The 27,799-nt window shown below is 37.3% G+C and overlaps 1 protein-coding gene across 1 annotated transcript in view; it reads right to left on the reverse strand.

Moving 5' to 3' along the window:
* Positions 1-284: 284 nt before the first annotated feature.
* gfra2b (GDNF family receptor alpha 2b) overlaps positions 285-27,799 on the reverse strand; it is a 123,981-nt gene continuing 96,466 nt past the window's right edge. Inside the window, exons 7-9 of the mRNA XM_017427406.2 lie at positions 27,409-27,602; positions 10,478-10,525; positions 285-8,380 (exon numbers count right to left, since the gene is read on the reverse strand). Coding sequence (XP_017282895.2) covers positions 8,237-8,380; positions 10,478-10,525; positions 27,409-27,602 — 386 coding nt within the window. The 3' untranslated portion in view covers positions 285-8,236. The remainder of the gene's footprint in view (positions 8,381-10,477; positions 10,526-27,408; positions 27,603-27,799) is intronic.

Below are 27,799 nucleotides of genomic sequence, written 5' to 3' on the forward strand. Positions count from 1 at the left end.
GTTGTGCCCTTTTCCTGTAGTCTTGCAGCTGTTTCCAAATGTTTTCATGCAAGCATTGGTTGTTCCCATGCACCTTTTCAACAGTTAAGGCTGTGTTTCTTAATGTGTTACACAACATAATTAGGAACTATCCTGACCCAAGAGGAATCATAGTTAGACAGTGACTTTGGCAGCAGCGTAAATATTTTCCAAGAGCACTTTGGCAATAAAGCAAATCTGAAACGGTAAAACTAAAGGGCTGAAAATCCACAAGCACACAGAGAAAGGTAAGCAGATGTTCTTACAGATGTTACTTTTATTGAGATCTCCAGACACATATTTTAGTTACACTGTGATGGCGCTGTCAAAGTGTACAAACAAAATCAGCAATTTTACAACCTCACTGTCACTTTTTTTTGTTGTTTTTTTTGTTTTACTTATTTACTTGTATTTTTGCTGTGACTCCATATAGTCATGATAACAAAAAGCCCTGCCTGCGGACATCCTGAAGAATCTGTCATTTTTAATTCACCATCAAGACAATTTTTTTTATGCCTTAACAGTAGCTGGACTGAAAATAGCTGATGTTAGAGAAATAAATTTTAGGATTTAGCACGAGTGTTGCATCAATACTGGTTTTGTGTTGGCGTTTCATGTCAGAACATGGTGGTTATAACGGACCACCATATAAAAGGAACATAAGGAACAGCCTGTAATAATGACAAAGGTCTGTTATTACGTGGGAGAGTTATAATTATTACAAGACAATCCTTCATCAATCAACTTCATCAAAGTAGTAAAACCATAAAGAAGAAAAACAAAATAGGCAAAGACAGAAAACATAAAGCAATTCTGCTTTACACAGATGAAGATTACTAATACAGATCAAAGGTCTTTGGAGTCCCACCAGATTTTTTTATTTCTGCCTCAGCAGGCAATTTAACCTTCAGCCAGAGATGAAATTTGTTACTAGAAAGTGGGAGGATTTATGTTAGCAGCTAGTTGATTTTATTATTACATGCTGTTCCTTCAAACAGAGTTAAAAAAGGCTTTATTCATATGGCAAATCATACGTCTGGTGTTCCACAGGGATCTACTTCTGTAACCCTTTAATTCCTCTTCTAAATTAGTTTTTAAAGTATCTTCATTTGTTTACATTTTGTTGATAATATATTTTCCTTTTTTATAAACACTGTGGAGACAACTTTTTGAGACAATCATAATGATTGGTGATTATTTAAAACAGTCAAAGAAAATCAAAATAATGCTTTGACAATGTAAAAAAACAACATTTTTTTATTTTTATATTTTAAATAAAGTCACTGGTTTTGTCATAAAGATTCAAACATTTTCCTAAAAGTGTTTTTTGTTTTTTACTTTAAGATTTTTTTCAATTGGAAATCCTGTCAGGTACAGAATTCAATGTTTGTATGAAGTTTGCAATTTGGCCTAATGGTGCAAGAGGAAAGGGTTTATTTGTCCCAAACAAACAAAGAACAGCGCTCCCTCTCTCTTGAAAATAAAGACTTACATCAACTGTTGCAATATAAACTTTGTAATGAATGTGTTGTTAAAAATAATAATTTCTAACATTTGTCCTGATAATTGTACTCATTAAAAACCTTTAAACAAAATTATCAAGATTCATCTTCTGGCAACACAACTGATAATTAGTCCAGATAAGTTTAAGCCTGTGAAAAACAAAACAATCTAACAAATGAAGACCAATAAATAATAAGTCATGGAAGTGTGCTGGTGTAATTTCTTAGCGATCCACGACTAAATCAAAGAGATCTGGACTTCTTTTTGTTGTTTTTTTTGCTTCTCGTCTGAGAACGTTTCTCAATTCTAAACTCAAACTTCAAGTTTCAAGCAGATAAGCTTAAAGAAAAGGAAAGTCCAGCTGCCCTTGATTTAGTTTGTTTGAGTATGTCTTAAAAACTGTCATCATAATTAAAACTCAGTCCTGATAAGGGTGGTCACAAATGTTTAAAACATGACAGGGTTTATCCTTTGTGGATTATGAATATTCATACCCAGTCTGATTACAATATGGCTAGTTGGGAAAATTACACTCAGGAATAAGGTATTCAACAATCAGCGACGCTGTTCTGAACCAAAAGCAGGGCAATAATAGTCATTCTTCTTCTTATATGTAGGTAAGAAAGAACAGTAAAGTAAGGCAACACCATAATCACAGAAACTGATCTTTCTTTCAGCTTGTGGATGGTAGGAGAGGACGTCCACAATAAATCTGAGCCGATGGCCACCTTGTAGCTTCTACAAAACATAAAAAAATACCCCACAGAGTGGCCAGAGGTAAAGCACACCAACACACATCCCCCACCCCACCCCCATACACACACACACGCGCATCTACACCTGTTGAACGCATTTATGGAAGCAAAACAAAAAGAGGAAACTCTTTGATTGATAAACCAACTGACCACCTATCTGCTAACTGTGAACATAACAGACTTCAGATCTCTAAATTATTTGACAGTATTGGACAGTAAGTAGCATTGAACTATATCTTCTCTGGTTGTCTGTAAATAACCGAGACAGTCTCAGTAAAAGCTTCATATTTTCAAGCCAATTCAATTCTATTTCACTTTAGCTTACTTACACAATGTTAATTGGCAGAAAATATTCATCTGTAAGTCTGCCTCTAGATCTGAAAATGAATTTGAAAAGTGGATATTTGAACTGAACGAGACTAGTACATTTACAGCTTTAATTTAGGAGGTTTAACTAAATTATAGCATCAAGCCCCTCTTCACTTTGGATGAAAAAACTAGATATAATTAATTTCTGGTTGGACTAATTGGACAACTTACAAGGCTGCAACTTCACATCCCTGAAAACAGAAAACTAAAGTGCCCCAGGCTACTGCATAAAGCTATTTGTACATTTAGTCCAACAAAAGGTAAATTACAATATACCATCTTTACAAAGAGAATATATATATATTTACTTGATATTTTTATATCTTTTACATAAAATGTACAAGACAGCAACAACGTGTTTTTACAAGTTCAAAAACTAGATAAATTTATCAGTTTCCAACAAAAATATTTAAAAAAAAGAGACTGAGGAAGCAGTTACAAAATCTACCGGTGAATCTGTTTAAATAATAATAACAATGGTTTTTAACTAACACATATACAACTTTCCACAAGGTTTTAGAATAGCAGCCACTAAGGAGAAAGATATCACTGTGTTTTATTACTTACTTTACCGAATCCTTTACAATTATATTTCATGATCAAAATGTATGCATCTGTAATGGGGGCTGGTCAGTTCATACTTCTGCCAAGTCTTACCTCCACATCATATTTAGTGTTTGCCTTTTCTTGTGCAGTGATTGCTGTTTTTGTTTTGTGTTGTTTACCAATAAGGTCTGAAATAGTAACTGTTTCTCACCCTTGCATTTACCATATGCACACATCATAATAGGCACCAGATCCTCACAACCCTCCAAGCTCAAGCTGTGCTTTATCAAATCATCTATGCTAGGCGCGAGTAATAGCTCAGTTACCGAGCCTAAAGTACACGTGCCAGGCACAGATTCTCAACAGTGCATGCAAATTAAAATGGACGCTGCTTGCATGAAATACAGAGAAAGCGCAGCTTAGTCTGCTTGTGTTTTCAGGAAAACATATTAAACTGTCCTATCATTTTAGGAGCTTAATGTCTGATTTAAATAAAACAATTTTTTGTTTTCTGCCATGAAAACCATGGCTATTCATAAACATCCAGGGCTGCAGTCCTGAATGACTAAGCCTAACTATGCATATGACAATAATAATAACTGGACTATGTCTGAAGGCTACCAATGAAGCTATTGCCCAAAGTTTAAAAGAAAAAAAAAAAATTATTCATCTAAAAAAAACACCTATATCTTGATGTATACACTGATTAAGAAGTGTAGAAAAACTAGATCAAAAGAAATGTTACAGCTGCTTCCAGTGGCTCATTATAATCACCATGGTAACCACACACCTGTCTATCACTTTGACTGCTAAGTTAATGAGGCAGACAAAAACATAGACTGAAAATAAGGGTAAAATAAACAGATTAAATAAGTTAGATCTTAAAAACTCTCTAACAGTGAGTGACAGAAGACTAATGGTTACATGTGAAATTTGATGTTTCTACAGTGCCTGAATTAAAAATACACTTTACTTCCAATAAAAGATACCAAAATATTAGTTCAGATGTGCAAAGTCCAACCTTCTTTGACACTTTTACACTTTGAATTATGTTTCGACCGAGCTGTATGCCTGAGCTACAGAGCTCCAAAGAGGGCTAGGTTTTCTCATGTGTTTTATCAAATTCCCTTTCTTTTTCAGCTGCTCCCTTCTGGAGGGGTCACCACAGTGAGCGAACTTGCATGAAAATTTGGCAACTGTTTTAGGCACACAATCTGGGCTCAAACCCACAGCCTCAGGATCACAAGGCCACTACAATGACCACTGATCTACTGGGATTTTTAGCCAAAATCCCAATAATCTCCATTAGTCTTTTGTCAGTTTTTCGCAAATTTGGTCTATGCTGTGTGGTATACTGCTACCAAAAGCCATAGCGTACTATTCCTAATTGAGCTGCATGTTTTTGGAGTATAATTTGCATGTATTATTTCAAATCTGTGCAACAAGATACAGGACAAAAAAATTTAGAGAATAGTAATATGGGTCCTTTAATGCTTATGCACTATCACACTTAGTAAAACTGGCCAGTAGAATAAAACATCTACATTGGGGCAAGGTGAGTACAAAGTGGACAAAACTGAGTAAAAAAACAAGCCTGGCGAAGTGGGCAGAGGTGAAGATGAAGAAACCAGTGGCAGGCATCTCCTTTTTGTACCCAAAAGTATTGGTACTTTGTTACCAAAGCTGCAAAAGTATAATTTGGTGGAAGTACGAATTGACCAAGAGCTGTCTGTTATTAATTAGCTTAATTGATTAACAGCAGATAAACTGAGGCTGATTCATTCATTGAGGTCATTGTTTGATTTATGTGTAAAACTGGTACTTTCCCAGGACTTCCTTTTTTTTTAGTAAAGTTGTCACATTGTTGCCAATTGAATGTGTAGTCATTGCAACTCTTCCTGTCTTTTGTCATTATTTTGACAGTTTCTTTCAGAAGACAGCACTAGTTGGAGGACACACACCCTCAGCTGAAGAGCAAATATACACAAAGCCCAAGGTTGTAAAGTTGGCACAGCCAGACTGAAGCAGAGATGAATTGTTTTATCTGTACACATGGCAAATGTGCACAGCTAAAAAAGTTGATAATAGTGATTATTAAATCTTTGTTTACATTTTTCCCTTGCTTGCAATGGTCACAGAAAGTAAAACAGATGGACTCAAATTAACCATCTGTTTAGGCAGCAGAAGGAGGTATAAAAGAAAACTGTAGATTGTGTTTTACTGAGAAGCAGACTTATATAAACCTACCTCCTGTTAACATTTAAACAATCAGCATTCAGCCTACAGACATTGTCATCTCTGATGGCTCTGTATTGTTAGCTTTTGGAGGACTGCCTAAAAGTCTGTCTTTGTTGGTGTATTACCTGAAAATCCTTCACTCAGCTGAAGGTGAAAGTGACACTGATGAATTGCTCCATACAACTATTTCTAAGGCCTAAAGCTGATGTTGTCAAAGAGTGACGGGGCAATTTGTGCTTTAAATGGGGATGACAACAAAATGTATGCTGTTACTGCCAATGCATTAGTGATTGAGCTAAAGGTTTCCAGGTGTTTTGTGACTCTGTGCAGTCATTAAGTTAGACAAGATATTGTTAGAATTAAAAAAAAGAAAAAAATGTATTAGTGTAGTAGTAGTGTAGAGTAGTTGTGTCTATTGTTACAGCACAGTGCAGATTCACTCTTACGTGGATAAACTGATTTTATTCAAGAAAACTCCAGCATGCAATCTTGCCTTACTGCAAAACTTGCATTATTTTGCAACTTGTTCTGTTCATAGATGCTGCTAGCTGTAGTGAGGCTAACACTGCTAACGGAGAATGACCGCTTGTGCGTTCCACATGGGGAAAGTGCACTTCTTTACGCAAAAATAAAGTTGCACTGGCTTTGTGGCACAAACGCTTTCCACACTGTCTCTGTTATAAATACTTCTTTAGCTCAGCTACTGTTTAGCCCAGAGCTTCAGTGTTTACATCTCACGTTGGTGGGAGAGAAGTAGGAGGAGAGAAAAAAGGGAGAAGTGATTGGGTTGTGTATGCCTTAATATGCTAATATCTGGCCTGATTATTGAATCAGTACTGTTTTAAGTCTGTATCAGTACATGTGACTGTTATGGCATCTGTGGCCTTCATGTAGAATGTCTGGCACCAGCCAGGAGGCCTGTTAGCAAATCTTTTATTGCCCATCTCCTGAGAAAACTGCAATTGGCGGTCAGGTGCCTGTAATTTTCAAGCCAGTACATCACAACAAGTGTTATATTATTCAGTGCTGCACTGTAGTTGAATTGTGGTGCAGCTGATGAGACCTAAAGCAATAGACAGAATCAAACTGGGAGTTGAGAATACCAGCTACTTTGATAACAATGAACGAAAAAAGTCTTAATCGGTACTCTCATCTGATACTTGAGATCAGCTCAGAAGATCCCCAGTTTCTTTTACTGATAATAAATATGTAGTTTTTCTTTTTAATTGCATAAAATTCCCATTGCATTGTATTGAATTAAAAAAAAAAATCTGTTTGAATCTCACTGGATTGTGATAAGGGCGCATATAATATTTGGTGTTTTTGCCTTTTACTGTATCAGATAGTTGACAGTGTGTTAAAATATCAGAGTGTAACCATACTGGCCACAGACCAGAGATGCACACCCTATTCTGTCCTGATTGGTGTTTTTTTTATGTGTGTGTCTGTGTGCGTAATCGTTTGTGTTTATTATTATTATATGTATTCTCTGTTTTGTTATCCCTGTGTTTAATAGTTTGTTCCTTGTTGATACCCTGTCAGTTTCTGCTCCTGCCCGGTCTAATCTCACCTGCTCCACAGTTATCATCGCCCAGGTGTTCTCAGCTCCAGCCTTTACATTCTCTTGGTTCCCATTGTTAGACTTGCATCAACTGCCTTCCATTTTGCCTCCTGTTGTTGTCTGTTGTGGTTTGCTGCCACGTCAGCTTTTGTTCGCCTTAGTTTTTGTTGAATGAATTGTAAGTTTTGTCCGAGCTCCTCATGGCAGTCTGCATCACTGGGTCTTCACCATACCTAAATATTGACATGTTCTCAACTAAGAACTACAGCTGTGATGTCATTTTTCTGTTTAGAACTTTTAAACAGCCAAATGTAAACTGTGAATCACACTTCAGGTAGTTGTGCAGTTGATTCAAGTTCAAGTCGTTCCTTTCTTTGTTTGCTTCCATTAACATTCCTCATACTCAGCCACAGACACTCATCCACACACACAACTATACACTTATGTGAAATATACACTCTTCCACTGGACTTTTTACTTTTCATAAACCACATTGAATGAAATTTGTACAGAATGTTGATGACAAAATGAAGATAAAGACCCACAAGAAGCACACCGGTGTACAGCATGAGTGTTCAAATCTATGTGGGAACCCTGTTTGCCCATTAACGAGGTCTAAGGGAAAGGTGACAGAATATGTGTATGTGTGTTGTATGTTTGTTGTATAGATTTCTTGCCGCTAGAGAGGTCCAGGGGAGTGATAAATTGAGCTGACAAACACCAAAGAAGGATCTGTCCCAGCTGTCCAGTCCTGTCGTTTCTTTCACCCTTCCTCATGCTGCCAACTGTAAGGCTCCTTGTTTGATTGTGTGTGTGTGTGTTTGCAGTTACACGCTCGCCTCCTGTGTTTCTCAGCTCAGTTGTCACAGATCCAGAGGAGCAGGAGGGAGTGAGTCCGAACTGGGTTGCACAGAAAACACACAAACCCTGCAGACACGGAGCATTGGAAATGAAGTCACTGTGATCCACAGTCCCGAGAGTCTCTCTGTGTTTGTCTTTCATATTTTGCCCCTCAGTCACACACAGCACGGCACAGTCCAACTCCTTCCAACCTCTCCCTCATGGCTTATGTGTGTGTGTGCACGCATATGTGTGTGTGGTGCAGAGATGGCTAATCTGAGCAGCCTCCAGAATCCTTCCTCGAAAAGACCGTCATTGATGTTAGACGTCTGTTGGTTGACATTTATGAGTGTGTGCATGTGTGTTTGTGTATGCATGTAGATTATGTGAGAGTGTGAGTTCACATTTATGAGATGTAGTGTAGAAGTGTTGGCAAAACGAACACACACAGAGTCACGGAGATGTGGCGGAGGAGTGGAGCTGATTGTCGGCTGCTGCTTTTGGGCCCTGCAGAGTCCTGAGAGTCAATTGAACCCTGGGCCAACAAAGTCTGAGCAGAAACACAGAAGAAGAAACACAAATGTTAGCAAGGAAATTTCACTTTACACGTCTGGTATTTCCAAGTAGTTTGACCAACAAATCTACAGCTGCTTTGATGCATCTTAAACCGCTTTAGATAAGGAGTTTCAGTTAATGTTTGTTTTGTTAGCTTGAGTTGGACGTTGCAGAGGCAAAAAAGGTGTGCAACATAGTGATGTGGGACTGCTGACAGAGCTGCCAGATTAAAAGAAAAAGACATGCACTGTTGTATCAAGAGGAGATAATACATCGGACAGGGTGGGAAAAACAAAGGTACACGAGTTTTTCTATTTATCAAAAATTCCAATACAACAGATTTACCATTTTGCCAAAATAAATATCACAAAAAGTATTATAATTTGCCAATTTTTTAATGTTTTGGGGGGCTTTTACTGGCATTTGATTCTGATTTTTAAAGTTTATTTTGGAATAAAAAAAATCTTTCAGACCATATAACTACATTAGACTGTACAAAGCACACCATGCAAATACTTACAAACACTTACAGCTGTCTCTCAGCCACGTCTCCTTAAACATTTACAAACGATGTAAAGTCTGTCCGTAAGAGCCTTAATTTGCCACCTAGCTCAGTACAGGCTATGGCAGGGGTGTCAAACTCCAGGTCTCAAGAGCTGCTTTCCTGGAAGTTTTAGGTTTTCTGCTCCAACACACTTGATTCAAATGGTTTAATTACTTCCTCACCGAATCATCAAGTTATCCAGGAGCATGGCAACAAGTCAGTCATTTAAACCAGGTGTTTTAAAGCAAGAACACATCTAAAACATGCAGGAGAGCGGCCCCCGAGGAATGGAGTTTGACACCCCTGGGTTATGGTCAATTCTCAACCCAATACCTGCAGTGATCGTCTACCCTAAAACATGACCGTGTGTCTGGTGTTCCATCAGTCAAAAACGTGTGGTAAGTTCCTTGGTCTTTTTGCTGCCACGTGCTGGGCAGTCCTAACTACTTAGAGTGCACGGATGGCTATCAGATCAGGTGTATAAATACTGCCGTCATCAGGCATTTAGATTGTCTTACTAAGATTATTTAACAAATTATGTGGTTAATGAAGGTAATGGTTGTGGCTTAAAAGCAAAGGGGGATGAATACCTTTGCATGCATCACTTTTCAGGTTTATATTTTTACTTATGCAACCCACTGTATCTAATGCCATCACAGACGCTGACAAAAATTTACCCAGGACTCTAATTTTGAGATTTCTAAATGGTTTAGCCCTGGGTAAAAGCATAATGCTCACAGCAGGATTTCTTCTGTTCGTCACTTAAACTGCTTCAAAAAAACAAGAACAAAACAACATAAAAATGTCTGCTGAGTGACTAAATGAAACAAAGACTTTAGACTCAGTATTTTCTTTCTCTGCAGAATGTTAAATACTATTTTAGACTGACATGGATTGATTGTTATCATAGTGAGAAACAGATGCAGTTTCAGCAGTTTAGTCTTCATAACCCAATTTATGTACCACACGAACAACTGAAAGTTTGTAGGATACATAATACAATCGACACAATCACGTTGTTCAGTTGAGAGTTGAAACAAGTGATAAATATGAAGATATGAACTGTGCCACAGAGTGTAAACCACCCTATGTTGTTGTACCACATACAAATTTACTATAGTTTCCTGTTATATTTATTAAAGATCTTTGTGTTTTCATTTTAAAAATTTCTCCTATTTTAGTTAATTGAGAAATTTTACAAACATTAATCTTTTAAAGCACTATTTATTGTAAGGAAAAAGGTACAACTTTCATTTATCACTTCAAATCTTTCCAGCTACTTTGATTTAAAGCACTGTAAAGTTGCTTTACTAGAAAGAGACATGCTAACATTATAGTCTGAGATAAATGCTCAAGGTTTCTTATAAGTGAAAATGATAATCCCTTGTGTAGTTTGAGTTAAAGGTGCACCCGAACCTGGCCACCACCAGAGAGTCTATGTATGAATGACAGATTCATAAAGGTATGAATAAACACAATATTTGAAAGCTTGTTGGATCCACCAATAAATTATAAAGCATTAAGATGCTCATAATTAGAGGTACTCACCTCCTCGCACTCAAAGTCATCAGAGGGGATGCACTTCTGACCTCCATCCTGAAAAAAACCAACTCACTGTGAGACCCACACATCTCATTATTCTAATATAATGTGTATCAGATAACAGCTATTCCCAACTGAGAGACTTGCTCAAAAGAAAAGAATTCTTTGCACATGCTAACAAGAACTGATAAAATAATGAGGGATAATATTTATAAAGATTTTTTTTTTTTACCACAGATAAGAACAGAGAGAAAAAACAACTTAAAGCCCTTTACACATAGTAGTCATGTTGTTTTAGTTTGTTGTGTTTGTTTCTTGCTCTATATTTTAACTCTATGATTCTACTATATTAGCTTTGCCTGATAGACATTACAGAACATCATTATGTCACTCTGCTTGTTATTCAGCATCTTAATTAGGCCTCTCTCTGAAACACGCCATGTAATCTCCTGGTCCTTTAACATTCTCCTTCCCTAAAGCCTGCTTTATTCTGATTGGCCAAACTTTGGGAAGCCTACTGAGAGATATTGTTTGTGAGCACCACTTCATCTGAAGACCTGTTTGAAAGTTTCAAAGTGAACTGTGAACCTACTATGTAACAAATTCTCACTCTTGTTCATAAACGCTAACTTCTCAGCTCCATCTAATAATGTTTTAGCCCAAAGCATAGCAGGAATATGAGACTGGACCACACAAATATTGACAGCAATAAGTATGTCAGAGTGCTTTTTTGGTAAATAATTAGATCATGATGTGATTATATAAAGTAAAATTTGGTCTTTCAATGTTCATAACTTATGTGATCATTTTTCTGGTCATGGTCTCATTTACCTTTGAACATTCATTATTGTATTGTTACATAATAATAATAATAATAATAATAATAATAATAATAATAATAATAATAATACACACATAAGACTTCTATCAATGTAATGCAACAGTAATGATGACAAAGATGCATGCTTATGACTCCTTAAACACATACACACACATTTATCTTCCATCAGCCTCTTTGTCAGCGGCTCATTTGCATATCTTTTCCTGTTTCCTCGGTGGGTGAGCCAATCAGATCTTATCGCTCAACGAGATGGAAGTAAATCATTTCTGTGCCTGTGGAATCACAGAGAGTTGCTAACATGCTGGATCATTCTCATTTCTCTAAGGTTTCTGTGTGCAAAGATGCACCCCCAATGCACATACGCAGAGTTATTTATAGTGATCATTAAACCATGCAGATGAATCATTACATCAGCTGCTGTAACCTCCTCTGACACCAAATGCTTCTGCATGTCTGCTTTCTGGTAACTGGCTGCACAGGAAGATGATAGCTTTTATAAAAAGGAGGAATTGGAGAAATGATAAAACCCAGGACACACACAGCAGCTCGGATGAGGTAATACACAGAATTCATGGTATACTTCTTTTTCCTGCAATGCATCTTATCAACTGTCTGTTTCACTCTCTCCTTTCAGGCATCTGCGGTGCTGTGAGACCACAGAGGTTTCATATTTCCTGCAAACACTGACATTCCAGCTATTTAGAAATGTTGGAAAGTGCTGACACAAAGTGGTTTGAATCCTGACCTGCTGGAGAGCGGTAGCATAAATTCATGTTGGCACAGTGTGTTAAACTGTGCACAGGTGATGTAAAATCAGATCCAACACAGGCTTTAGTCTGCTGTGGGTCACTGAGCGTCTCTGGATGGTTAGGTTTATGTCTGAGTTAACCAAGCTGCTGCAGGAGGTAGATTTACATTTAAGAAGTTATTTTAAAAAATCAAAACATCATGAATATTATTTAAAATGGACTTTTCCAGGCATTAATTGTTTATTTGCAAAAATAATTAAAATTTTTGTAACTTGTGCAACATCAATGTTCAGCTGACAGTACTTCAGTGACATGTTTCTCACATAATCCATCCATCCATCCATCCATCCATCCATCCATCCATCCATCCATCCATCCATCCATCCATCCATCCATCCATCCATCCATCCATCCATCCATCCATCCATCCATCCATCCATCCATCCATCCATCCATCCATCCATCCATCCATTTTCTTTCGTGTATCCATGGTCAAATTGTGGGGCCAACAGGTCCAGGAAGAAAACTCAGACATCCCTCTCTCCAATGACACTCTCCAGCTCCTCCTGAGGGATCCATAGACATTGGCAGAGAGAATAAACAATCCCTTCAGCGAGTTGTGCATCTGCCACAAGGTCTTCTCCAGGTGGGATATAACTGAAAAACCTCCAGGAAGGAAAGATGCCTAAACCACCTCAGCTGACTTTGGTGAGGAGGGCAGCAGCTCTACTTCGAGCTCCTTACCTTATCTCTAAGGCTGAACCAAGCCACCCAAGAGGGGAGGCCCATTTCAGCCAATTGTACCTAGGATTTTGTTTTTCTGGTCATGATCCATACCTTATGACTACAGGTGAGAGCTGGAATGTAGATGGAGCAGTCACTCAAGAGTGTCGCCTTTTGACCTTTCTTCTTCATAAAAGGCCGTAGTAATGTCTTTATTACTGTGAACAAGGCCTTAACCTGTCAATCCATCTCCCTCTCCATCATACCATCACTCAAGAACAAAACTCATCCCCAACCTCCTCTGCAGAATTGTCACCTTAACACAGTGGAGGGGTTTGAGTACCCCTGTGATCCTGGGAGCTGTGTTGTCTCCCATGGTAAACTGACCTCAGAAGACTAAGAGAGATTTGAAGATCTTGATGGAGAAAAATCGTTTTTAGGACACTTTGCCTGGAAGAGGGAAACTGGGGCATCACCCAAGAACCAGGCCTGGTGGGCTGATGGACGGGGCTCGCCTGGTAGTACCTGGTGAACAAACCTTGGCTTCTGGGGTTTAGCCAGGCAAAGCTCTAAAAAAACATCAGAAAACCACCTTCTTTTGAGCCCACCACCAACTGGGAGAGCCAGGCCCTGGGGTCGTGCTGAATCTCTGGTGACACAAACTAGCTCTAGGTATGTCTGAACTACTAGATATATTCAGTTCATTATGTCTTTTTATGATTATTTAGTGTTGATATCTGCAATACACAGTTTGCTTACAAGCCATTCTGCACCTATTGGAGAACATTTTGTCCTGTAATATGAGTTGCTGTGAGCTGATCAACTTGCTTGTCCTTCACTGTATCAGTTCTTTTCTCAGAAACACTGAGCAAGTTTTTAGGCTCTCTAAAGAACATTCACAAGAGCAGCCGGGTCCTTTTCATTGGGGGTATAAATTCTCACATACTGTAGATGGTTAAATAAGCTGTCACTTAGGCACTATTTAAAAAAATAATAATAGGAAAAATACTTTTTTTTACAAGTCACAATATCAAATAGTGCAGTTTCATTGTAAATATAAGCTGAATTTAGCATATGAAGCACGTTGTCTGGGGCAGTAGAGTCTTGAACATGATGAACAGCAACAACAGAAGAATGCATGCAGCAGCAAAGTGTAAAACAGGAGTATTTAACTCAAAATCAAAATGAAACCAAAGCTGTCTGGATCTGCGGAGGCATCATGCATTAGACACAACTATGCAAGCAGCAGTTTAAAGTGTTGTTGTGCAGCTATAAACACAAATCAGGAGTGCCAAAAGCAAGACTGTTAGGAAGCCGTTTGTCTGTTCACTCAGTAAGGAGCTTCCTGGATATTTTTTTCTGAAGAAATAGTTCTTCAGACCCTTCTACACATGACACAACTCAAGTTTGTGATAAAGAACATTGTTCTTTTTTGTTGATTTTGTTTTTAAAGTGAAAAAGCATCTATTCCTTCCATTAAATGCTCAAACAGTTTAAGTGTTGTTTTATGTCCTGCTCTCCACATGGCTCAACATTTGTGAGGAAACCTTTTTGCTGACTCGAAAACAAAGTTTAGACCTAAAGCACTCACACACCCCAACAACAGTGTAACATACTTTAACAACACTGACTGACTGCAGCATGTACCAGCAAGATTTTAAAGGCAGAAATCTAAAATTCAGTCTGCTAAGGAAACTGAAAAACCAAGAAAATTCCGAACTTTCATTTAAGTTTAAGAAGTAGCTGCCATTTACTGCTATAATGGATCACATTTGAAAATCCACCTATTAAATCCCACCACCAAAGTCAAAGGGACGACCATAATTTTTTGCCCAGGTTTGGGAGATGTACATCTACATCCAAGCATTTCTTGATGGCTGCCACAGCTAAGTATCCTTAGCAAACACAATCGCCTGTAACTCGGGTCAAATTTTACTGACAGTGAGCTAAAATTTGGTCAGAGTCATCCCCAACTTATACTTAGAGAAGGTACTGATTGTGCAAGATCTGTTTGTAAAACTTTGCCATTAACTGCTGAAGTCTGTTTGCAAAATATCATGAACCACTGGAATGGTTACAATGAAACATTCAGGAAGTAATTATTGGATGTACAACTGCAATTGATTAACTTTTCAAGCCAACTCAGTTCAAGATGGCCACCACAGCTAATTAATTTTAGATCTTGGCCTTTAGTATTTATTTTATTTTAACTGCAATAGTGAAAAATACTAGAAAATACAGCAGTGCCTAACCAAGTGACCAGGAGTAGTTTTTCCATGAAGAATGGGCAAAGATTCCAGTGACTACATGTACCTGCAGAGACTTGCTGGTGTAACTGCTGTAAAATGGTGGCTCTATGAAGTAATGACTTTAAAAGGAGAACAGCTATGAACACTAAGATCTTCTGATTTTTATTCATGTATTCCTAATTTTTGTTTCACTGTATTTAATTTTCAAAGCAATAATGCTGTAAATTAAATATTTTTCCCCCGTTAAAGGAAAAAAAAACAGTCATTTGTAAGATATAAAGCAACAAAAAAAAAGAAAATGCCAAGGGGGTGAACACTTTTGCAACCCACTGTCCTAGAAAAACAACTAATGTGATTCTTTATCTTTGGAAAAGCCATCATACTGTTGCTTTCAGTCTTTAGAAACATCCAATATTTAAAATAGAAATAGTTTTTTTCTTTGATGACCAATTCAACTTAGTGTTGTTAAACCACAGTATTTTCCACCACAAGCACAGTATTCAGCTGTAATAATAAAAAGGATCAAAACATACTGTGTGCTAGTCTTTTAATTCTTGTTTTATGTTTGCCTTTTGAATGACAGCTCACAGAGAAAAAGAAAAAAACTGAGATGAGAGAACAGAGCAAGATCGAGAGAAAAAAAATTGAGTAGCAGAGAACAGAACAGAAAGATTGATAGAATGCCAAGACAGCTTCTGCTCAGCCATATTCACAATACTGGATTCCACAATGACTTTGGATCACTAAGCTGCAAATTAAAATATTGTAGCAAACAGTATAAACTGAGGGGGAGGTTGATATACACAAGAGTAAATTGTTGAACGAGAAGATAGAGAATTGCATAAACTATTTGCACTAAGCCAAAAAGAAGGGTGAGACAGTAGAAAGCACTTCCCCGGGAAAAAAAATAAAAATGAAGGAGCAATTACTGCAGTAACACGGAACATTTTACTTAAGCAAAGCAATACTTCTGTGTTCAGTGTTCCATATTTATAATGTGATAGAAATGAAATACAATGAAAATCTTTCACCACGCTTACGTGCAAATTTATCAGTTATTATCTTCTTCCGTTTTATTTATTGTTATTCTAAAGACCCAAACATGAGGCTAGCAGGTAGCTTAGTTTTTATTCCCTGCAGACCTCAGGTCAGCAGGAAGCTTGGTCCAAAAAGGTAAATTACAGCAACTGGAACAACTCTCAGCAAATGTGGATCTGATTCTGGGTCCAATTAAAAATCCTTCACCTGATCACCAGAGAGGTCTGATTGGGTTACGGACAGTGAGCATATTAGAAATAAAATGAGGAGGTAAACCATTAAAAGTTTTATAAAGTATTAAGCAGGACTGGAGAGTGACTCTGTGCTACTTTTCTTCCATGGAGTGTGTTTAGTAAAGGAGGAAAATTTTCACATTTTCTGTGTTTGTGAGAACTCTGCCTGAGGCACTTTTAGAGTTGCTGACAGTCAGTCAAAACCATGAATGAAGGTCATCAGATACAGATGAAGTCTCGTAGACATATTAGACAGTATTACAAGCATTCGACAAAGTTTGATAGAGGTCGCATTGTAAGTTTGCAAGTGACAGAGTGGTCATATCCTGCAGATACCCAGCATGTGGGGCGTACAGATGTCAAAACAACACAATAGCGATATCATATAAGACGATACACACAACAATCGTTAAAGTTCTGGTTGCTCAAGACAGATCACATCAATGGAGGATCATTGCATAATGTGTCAGGTATTATATGATATTTGCACCTGTCATTTGGACACAGGAGTTAAACTCTTTATAACACTTGTGTCATCCTGCTTCATGTCTAAACTACTGATATCAACTAGAGTAAAGGCTTACTGTTTCATGCATAAGTTGCCATTAACATTAGCGTAGAGATGGCTGTATTTGGAGTGGTGATATGTACAGGACTGAGGACTAGTGGCGTCATCTCATGATTAATGAGGAATAGGGTTTTGAATTATCTCAGTGTTTGCATGGCAGCACGAAGGGGTTGAATCCATCTTAACAATGTTTTTGAGAAACACATTGGTGTTACTCCTTGTATCATGTTGTGGGAAGCCACACGGTATGACTTCAGGTCTCTTTTGGTAGTGATTCAGGGGATGGTGACAGCACACTCTCTCAGTGAGATCCTATGCCTCCACTTACCCTGATACAGTCTTTAAGCCAATGCCCATCAACACACACCACAAGGATCTATAGACTTTTGTTTGACTTGTTTGTTATCTGACTTGACTTGTTGAGGTCCTTTTGCAGTCAGCCATGTCCCCTGATGTTTACTTAATTGAACATTTGTGAAATCAGCTCCGATGTCAACTCTGACCAAGAGCCAATCTGCCGAGGGCCAGTTACAAAAGCTGTGGACTGACTTGACACAGGAGAGGATACACTGATTATATAATTCTGTTCTACACCAGATAGCTGCTTGTATGCAGGCTCAATGAAGTGCCACGTGCTATTTACATATGACTAGCAATGTGCCATACAGCCTGTTATTCAATTGATTGGATATTGTAACCATTACGTTAGTCATCTTTGCCCAACGTATTTTCTTTTTGTCAGTGAGCCATTGCTGGTGATCTTGCTTATGTGATTTTCAAGGATGAGATCTTTACCTTGTTTTTAAAATGTAATATACATCACTCTTATTCATTCGAGTTTAGTTAGAATTGATTGCTTAATTAATTTTTGCTTTAAAAGACATCATAATAAAAACTGTGCCATGAATGTGGAAGAGAAAGGCCTAATCCACAACTTCTTTGAGAAAAATTTTGTGTTCAAGGTACTATCAGCATGATTGCAATGAAAAGTGTACTTTTACTCCTCGTGTTGTCTTCGTGCCTCTAACTTTGCAGAGTGCTCAGCATGGATGTCTGCATATTTCACTCCCTACATAATTGCAATGCTTCTGTCAAAGCAACATCTTCTTGGTCATGTCAGCTGAATGGAGAGAAAAGCATCCAACCCTGCTGTATGCAGATCAAGCTGCTGGCATCAGACACTATTTCTGTCAGCAGGCTGGACAGAAAGGGAAGCGCCATAGACCCTGAGGCAGGGCTGAGTTTAGACAAGCAAAACAAGAGCACAATAGGAGCTATGAGCTGTGAGGTGGGGTGGACAGTCGCTGCAGCTCCTGTTCAACAAACTTTCTCTTCTAAAAATTCAGGCAAAATAGAACACAGACAAGAAGGATACATTAATACAAACACAAAAAACACACTATCAGCTCCAGTGTTAGTCCAAATGTATCAAAAAGATGTTCGACAAATAAAAATATGCGAGCCAACATATGTCAACAATTCTCAAGGGATATAATTCAATATTCTGTAACTTTAATATTCAAATTTATTCATAGAAGCAGTTTGTTTAAAAAGACTAAGGGTGTTCAGATTTCCTGAGGTTATGCTTTAGATTTTCAAATGTGGAAATAGATTGCTACAAGAAATAATGAACCTTTTCCTGATTGCACTCTTTGTGTTATACCTGAGCAAAAATATTCAGAGTGATTCATGGTGAGAAATAAGGCTGGAGGCAGTGCAGTAAAAATAACTAAAATAGTAAGTATTTAAAAAGTTCAATCACTTTGTCAAAGTCCAATGTCTTCTGACCTACAGAATACTTAAATGTTTCTAGGTGAAATTATATTAAAGTAGTTAGTATACAAAATAGAAAAAGTTGTAGGAGCATTTGAATGATTCTCCGTTTTAACTATGAGACATTTGGGGTGTGGTTGTTGGCAAATTATGTCATCATGGTAACTCAAAATGCCACTAAAAGTACAAGCACACCTCACACGGCTAATATGGATGTTTTGATGATTATATTGTGTAGGTGCAGTCTTCTGTTCGTGACACATTAAAGTTGATAGAAGCACATACAGACGTTAGTAAATGGAAGACGAGACAAAAACCTTGAAGTGGCCTGCCACTTGGTGCGTGATTTTATTTGTGTCCATTTTAAACCAGATTGACATCATAGATTAATGACTACTTTCCAAGAGTTTCATTAAAATGTGCTCAGTGGTTTATGACATACTTTGCTAACAGACATCATTCCTAACAGTTTATAGCAATGTTTCAAACAAAAAAACTTGAGTGCAGTGCCACACACTCCAATGTTCCTATGCAAGCCCAAATAAAATTAAATAAAAAAGAAAATAAAAGGATTGACTAAGTTCATTATCCTGGATTTGTTCTTTGTATTTGTTTGTTTTTTCATATTAGCAATGAGCATTTAAGGAATAAGAAACTGTTTTTTGATTATTTTGTTTGAATAACAAGGTGATCCAAATACAACACACTACCCTAATGTACCTAAATTTGTCTGAAACTAAACCGGCTGGAGAGAATTGCCTTCAACAGCTGTGACAATAACTTTTAACAGGAAATGTGAACCCATCTGCCGTTTCAGTGTGAACGCGGTGGTAAAGTGGTAGAGGAGCTTAGCCTCATGACAGGTTGCCAGTCTGAATCTGTCATTTATGAGTGCAGTTTGCCTGTCCTTTTTGTGCATGTATGAGTTTCCTGCAGGCTCTCCTGTTTAATCCCACAGACCAAAAGTCTTGCAGTTGAGTGTAAGCATGCATAGTTGCTCATTTGTTACTGAAAACCTGTCCAGGATGTATGCTGCCGCTCGCCTGTTGATTGTTGGATTAGGCACCAGACCCATGAAACTCTGTCCAGGAGTAAGCAGGTAAAGGAAATGAAAAACATGTTTTTTTTAATATATATATTCTCATTCTCTAAAAGCAGAGGTTGATTTCTGATCAGCCGTGTGTATGCAACATGTTTGTAACCTCAGAGCAAATTTATAAAATTTGAAAACTGCATGAAAAATATTCATACATTGGAGCAGAGGCAATTTGGGGACATCAATGAGGCAAACAAACATTACTGTTATTAAATTAAACCCTTGATTTAAGGAGGTGATTGACCATGACTTGGAATAAAAGCAATTTAGCCTGAGTATTTAAGAAGACAGACCAGCAGAGGATCTTCAGTCTTTCAACAAACACGTGAAATCAATAGTTTTGAAAAACAGTGTTTTCTTAAAGAAAGATTGGAAGCTTATTTTTTCCTCTGTAATTATCATTAAACCATTTAGGAATTTTAAATAACTGCTGTGTGCAAAGGGGAAAGAAGCAAGTCTAAGCTGGTCAACAGTGATCTACTGTCTGTCCAACATCTCTACATCAAATCCTGTCATCAATTATTAATAGATCAGAGAAACACATCTGTATACTTTGCCCTTGAGAAATGCTTTCACCCTTTTTAAGCAAAAAAGCCCTCATTTTTGACTGTCAGGAAATGTGATTTCTGAGTGGTTTCCAAAAAAAAAAAAAGTTAAAAACCAGCATTAAATGAGGCTATGGTATTACTTTGAAGCTTTTAAGTGCCCAAAAATTATAGTCTGTTCAGCAAATACTTATATAATGCCACTGCTGATCAACAACCACCAGCATTTTATGGAAAACCTTTCAGAAATATGGATTGAATAATGTTCCTTCTTCATCATAGGGACAAATGACACCACCCACTAACCTAGTGGGAAATGTATTTCTATCTTACAGCATTCTCCTTTATTAAGACATTTTATTTAGCTAATTTGTTTGTTCTCTTAGTGTTAAAGTCACAGTAAACTAATTACACCATTTTTATAAAGCACATTTACAAGCATCCTTCAGTGTGGGCTAATCATTAGTAGAAGTGTTAAATGTTTTACCTTAATGAAAAAAAAACTAATTTACAGAGGTTATGATCATCCATCACTGTTCTAAGCAGCACAGCTCCAACACGTCCTCAGAGCAGTTAAATATTCTACATGGGCATAACAAGTGAATATTATCATAAATTAAAGGCTTCTGATCTCAACAAGTATCGTTGTAACCAACTAAAGATTAAACAGACCACAGATATTAAAATCTAGCTACAAATCGGGTTTCCTTATATCAGTATGTACCTGTTTAAATGCTGGGAAAATTCATGAAGTAGAGTCTAATGACTTTCAAAAGCCTGGATTTCTGGTTTGACTCAAAAGCGGAATTGGTCAGCAGATTTTTCAAATTCACGTGGACATTCTGATAGTTAAAAGACAAATTTGCTAAAAAAAAAAGGGCACATTTGTATGAGATTTAACTGATGAGATGGTGCCTTAAGAGTTACAGTCTTTTTAATGGATTTGTTTTCCAATGTTCAGTGACTTCTTGCTATTTGTCTTTTTCAAAACAGTTTCCCTCCGGTCTGGGTCACAATATCTTCAGGGCTTGGTCAACATCGCCAAGAAGTGAATGTCATAGCAACGAACTCAGGGGAGTCCCTATTCTCACTGTGTGACCAGCCCTCAATCAATCAACCCTACTACTCTGGAATGAAAGATCAATTGTGCTTTGTCTGTTGATGGAGGTAGGCGTGTACCTAATATATCTTTCTAAAGGAAACAAGAACCAGATGTGTATTACTCTGAAGAAGGCATTTTGTATAACTTTTCAGATGTCAGGATTTGCGGTTAATGTGTTAGTGTTTCTGGATTGAGTTTATTGTTTCTTTTGTTTTTATATTTTCTTCATGTTTAGTCTTGTTTTTGCTCCTTGTGTTTTTGTACTCCTGTCTTCATTCACTTCTCCTCAGTTTATCACTTATTTGCCTGCCACACCCATCTACACCTGTCCCAAGTTTTGTAATCACTCACCTGTGCCCACTTTCCCTAATTACCCTCTGCCTTTAAAACCTGGTCATCTCCTCCACTTACTCACTGGTCTGTTGTTGCTTTCATGCACTGTCTGGTTCCTCCCATGTTTTGCCTCTCGTGTTTCGTTCATGTTTGGATTTAGTTTGTGTATTGTTTTTGCTGCCACATCAGCTTTTGTTTTTGGTTTTCTTTTAATTATAATAAATGACTTTTACACAAGTTCATCATGAGTCTGCACACTGGATTCACCTCGATCTCCTCCCAACCTGACACCAGAACAGAAACCCTGCTTTGTTTCTCTCTAGAAACACAACCTAATCATAAAAATATGAAAAGATAATATCTACATAATAACCATGAAACATAAAAGTATAAAAACATAAATGAGATACAATCAAGAAAATATAATATATTTCACTAACCTAATATTGACTCCTGTTTTGTATAAGGAATGTGGATTACTGTTGATGTTATAGCAATAAAGATTACATGTAAACAAGACAGAAATGAAACAGTTTTGAGGTATTATATAAATCCTGCCTAAATGTCTTACATAACAGAGAGCAGTTTATATTGGCCTTTGACATACAGCCTTACACCTCCTCTGTATGTAATGGATGGTTTTCCACTTTTGCAGGATGTAGACAGGACAGTGCTAATGTGTATGAAGGTGACGAAGAGCAAAGCAAATAATCTGTTCTCCACAGACATCCCCTTTTGTGTCTGAATATGCGCTGTTGCTATTTCTATAGGTGCTGTGACACATCCTCAGTCTCTCATTATTTATGATATAATTAATGACTCTGTTCTCATTTTAACATTTCCAGACAGAATAAGTGAAGTTGTGTCATTCAGTCTGATTACTTTACTTAAATAAAACATTGGCAAAACCATTTATGAAATATTGACTGCACTCTGCTTCTGAACAGGTGTTTGCTGCGACATAAAGAAGCCACAAACAAAACAAGTCCAGCAGTTTGCCTTCCCTTTGTTAGTTCAAAAACTGAACTTCATGCTCCAGTAAGCACAGCAATAATACACAGACAGCTGAGGCGCTTTAAGATGTGAAACAAATTTTGACTAAATATTACATAGATCTCACCCTAACTCTCACTTTAGTGAAGTTTGAACAATTAGAGTTGTTTGTTTGGTTAAATGCAAAAAAAAATTCTGAAGGCTCCTGAATCTGCCAGGTGGAAGAAAATAGTGAAACCAGATTTTGAAATAAAACCAATGCAATTACATTTGCAGTTTTTATCTATCTATCTATCTATCTATCTATCTATCTATCTATCTATCTATCTATCTATCTATCTATCTATCTATCTATCTATCTATCTATCTATCTATCTATCTATCTATCTATCTATCTATCTATCTATCTATCTATCTATCTATCTATCTATCTATTTACAACTAATGCTGACAAAAAGACTTAAGATCAAGAGGAAATTTTACTGTTTCTGTCATGATTGTTGGTGTTGTTGGGGTTTTGTTCTTTGTTTGGGTTTTGTTGTTGTTGGTCTTGTTTTGTTTTGGTTTGGTTGTCCTTTGAGTTTCTGTGTTCATGCCTTGTCACTTTCACCTTCCCAGTAGTTTTCCGGTTCATGCCTGCCACGCCCACCTCACCTGTTCCTTGTTGTGTGTCACAGCTGCAGCCAATTATCATCTTTCCCTCAGTGTTTTTAAACCGGTCTCGTTTCTCCTCTCCTCACTGGATCATTCCACTCTGTCCGCTTGTTCACGTTTTGCCATGCTATGCCTTGCTTCCGTTTCTTGCTTTTGGTTATTGTTAGTCTTTCTGCCACATCAGCCTTTTTTTGTTTGTTTATTTAAGTCAATAAATTAGTTTCCTTTTTAACTTATGAGTGTGCGCTCTGGGTTCGCCTCCGTCTTCGCCCTTCTGACAGTTTCTTAAAAACACTGTGTGGAAAAAACTGTCACTATTTGTATCATCAGATTTTAAACACTCAATATTATCCATTCAGGACCACGGACAGCTTAGAGTGATTTGGTTTTGTAGTCACTAAACCCTAATCTGTTATTAGTTTAACAACTGATTTCTGCTGAATTTGTTTATAAATAAAACCACATGTTGAACACTGCCTTAAAAGACTGTCCAAAAGACAATAAAACTTTTAATACTATGGGCCATCTTAGATTTCAAACAGTAAAATAATTACATTTTATCTTAACTATCAGTAGGTAGTGATAACATCCTATGTTGGCAATTTGAACAAATGAACAGAAAAGCCTTCTATGCTCTCTGGTTCCTGTTTTCTTTCATGTGGTGCTTTTAACTGCAAAGCTAACAAGATGACTTAAAGAATTCAAATTAAAGTCCTGGTATTCCTTGAAGGAATCCATACCACCTGCTGCCTTTTATGCCAGAGTTTTAGACTATGATTATCTTATGTTGAGAAGTGACAGTAATAGCCATTTTAGTAAAACCTTGAAAACATCGTTATATGCCATGTTACACAATTTGGCAAGGTGCTGCACAATTTGTTAGCACTCAGTGTATGTTGTGAATGACTCTCAGCTACTACCACACCAAACTCTAGCTCCATATGTGTAAAACTGACTGAGTTATAGTCAATTATTTTGTGTTAGATAAAGTTCATGACTGTGGCAGCCGTCTTGAATAGGAGTGACTCCAAAAACTAACCAGTTGTAGATGTTCATCCAATGATTACTTTCATTAAAATCCAGTGGTTAATGATATGTTTTGGTTACAGACATCCAAATGAGCATGTGCATGTGCACACAAACACAGGCAAAAATATTATTGCTCACCACCAAACGGAAACTGAAACAGCAGAACGCTGCCAACAGTAAACTTGAGTTTACTTGAGTGCTTCATTCAAACCTTTAGTGTTGAGTCTCTGTAGTGAGCCCCAACAGTTGTTCAGAATGCAGTCACAGTGTTTTTGAAAGGCCACCAAACTGTTCGTACATCTGGTGATATCAGACTTGTGAAGCCAACTTTATACCAGCAAAATGGTGTGTATTCTCAATGTGCAAAAAAGTTTTATTGGCTCAAATATTAACAGATAAAAGCACCACTGATTGATTGATTTGTGCCTCAAACCAGGCTGCAGTGTGCTGTGTTGAAAGCTGGCATGGGGCCTGTTTTATGAAATAAATAAGGCTCAGGGAAGCAGTTATCATTAAATTCACACTGTTAATCCATTTCTTGGTCACTATAATGTCCTCATATTTGCAAATATATTTTGTGGCTATAAACAGCTATAGCAAAAGCCCAGAGTGGAAAATAGTTCTGTTAGTGTGTTGAATAAACCGAATGTCAGTGATTCAGTAGTTTCCTGTCTCTGGTTAAATTATGCTCTAAAAGTCATGTGACAACCAACAGTAAGGTCAGCACTGTAGAGCTGTAGCTTTCATGTAGTTTATTACTCAAATGCTGTATTGATTAAGCTCTTGAATAATGGAGTCATAAGTTATGCAGGATTTATGGCATTGGTTCTAAACTTTTTTATTTTGCTCCCAGAAAGCCACTATAATTATACCAATAAATAATCTACTACCCCTCCCATCACTTGATGCAACAACAATGGTAAACAACTAATAATTTATGTGAAACTAATAATTTTTTTGAAACCTTTTCATTTTTTTTTTCATTAAAGGCATGGGATCTAGCAAATGTCACAAGCTGCAGATGTCTGTCGTTTACATACAGTAGAATGGTAGAATGACCTTAAACTGCCCATTTGACTAGGATGTCTGGATGCTGTGTGTCGAGATACCAAATCATTAAAGTTGTGACTTTATGATAAATTATTCCAGTTTTTCAACAGATTCACTACACTGTAGTTTCAATGTTTTATTGTTTGAATTAAGCCTGAAATTTAGGCAGATCTTGTATTTTTTTCTTCTTCTGATTTTTCTCTTGTATTTTTTCCCCCCCATTTGTGTCCTTTTTCATTGCAGCATTCAAAATCAAGCCTGTTACACACATAATGTATCAAAGCACATGGCACAACAGCGGTAATTGCCCTTTTTCAATTTCAACTGTGTCGATTGTTTCAGCCCTAAAGCAGTGTGAATGCTCACACACATCCACAAAACAGTAATTCAGTAACACAAACACACGCACACACACCACACAGCTGGTGTTATTCTGAAATAATGAGAAATGTGCAGCTGGGGAAAAAATAACAGTCAATGATTTGTGAATGATCAACAATTAAAGCAAAATCTCTCTTCACAGGGCTCTATCTTTCAACAATAAATAAGAAATCTGTAGTTTACACAAATGTCTACATTAGATCAAACCTAGAGTAAACCAGAATTGGTTTAAACAATCTTGTGTTGTGTTTGAAAAGACACCAAATCATGACTTACATTTTACATTGTACATGTATGAAAGTTCAAACGTTTTCTTGTGTGAACCTAAAGTGAGCATGTCTGAGCCCTGTATTAGCTGAGCAGGATGGCAGTCTAAATCACAGTGACAGTGCACTTTTTGTATTCTATCTGAAGTCCAGCTGATGCAACTACATGATCGGATCTTCGTGAAGTATTGATGAGGACGCTGCGGGGGCAGCCCACAAAATCCATCTGCTCTTGACAAAGGGATTTCTGAGAAAGTGAATCGGAAAAAAAAAAAGCGAGTTTCATTTGCAGGTGTCAAGAGGACTCACAAAATCATCACAAGAGCCTGCTCATCTAATGCACAGAGGATTTTTTTTTTTAACCAAATGTCTGGATGAAATGAAATGGCTCCTGTGATGCTTCTGTGAGTCTGATTTACAACTGCAAATTGAGTTTTTATGCAGGCTTCCATTATGGACATGGTTTGTGTTCGAAAGTCATGGGAGGGGGGTGGGGGTGGGGAGAGAATTAGAAAATCACCCTTTAAATTTGATAGTTTTTAATTAAAGGACGAGTCATATTACTGTGTGTCTATTTCACAAAACTGAGCTAAAATGTAGAAGCAATGCATACAAAATAAAGCTTGACCCATAATTGATTCACTAATTGAACCATTTTATTAGCAATACGTTGATGTAATCATCTTCTGTATGACCTTGTTTAGTCTCTCACATCACTAAGAAGGAAATTTACTACAACCATCTTTAATTTTAGCCCAACCATCTTTTGAGTAGTTCATCTGACTGTGTACTGACCTCATTTTAAGACCTGGTTAGGAACAGGTGATTTTTTTTTTTTAATATCTCAAAACCGTACTATCAAGTGGGTCAACTCTTTACCCTGATGGGAAATTTTGTAACATCTAGTCTTGTAGGTTCTCTTGGTGCACTTCAAATAGGAAAGTACACAAGAGGCAATGCATCAAGTACAACTATTATTAGTTTTTCGTCTTTTAATATTACATTTCATGCACTACCCTAATTGAGGAACAAGCAACTGCCCATTAAAGTCCTCAGCCTGTTTATTGGACATCAATCTGGACTGTTTTAGTAGTTTTAGAAATTTGGCATGGCTACAAATTATATTTAGACATTTATAAAGGTCTGAAGGTAGTTTTTGACCAAACAAGGCTTTTATTTGGTATGCTGGCATGTCTTTCCACTAGCTTTTCAGTGATTTGTATATAGCTCAGTGCAAACAAGCACAAACTAATCACCCATGGTTTGGTGTTCAGGCAAGAACCAAAAGACATGATCAAAAACCATCTAACTCACCTGCAAGTTGGCACAAGTGGAGAACATACAAGCACTGTCCATTGGCTTGATGGCATTCTCATGATTCTCATGTAGAGAGGGAATGGGTTTAGAGATGATCGGTGGCTGGGCGGGGGGCAGAAAAGTGAGCGGGGGCTCAGTTACAGAAGCGGTCACTCCTTCTGAGCCATATCCAAAAGACAAGATGGCATTTTCTGAGAGGAGACAAAGAGACAAAACGTCAGGGGGAAAACAACAGAGGTAAAGTCAAAATACATGGACAAAGATTACCACTATAAATATTATTTGAACATTTGGTATACCCACTAAAAGCCACATCACTCTGACAACAAAATTACTGTTTGCTCACCAGGACACAAATCACTGTTTTTACTTCCTGTCACTCTGCCAC

This window comes from Kryptolebias marmoratus, linkage group LG14 (assembly GCF_001649575.2).
Source record: "Kryptolebias marmoratus isolate JLee-2015 linkage group LG14, ASM164957v2, whole genome shotgun sequence".
Lineage (NCBI taxonomy): Eukaryota > Metazoa > Chordata > Actinopteri > Cyprinodontiformes > Rivulidae > Kryptolebias > Kryptolebias marmoratus.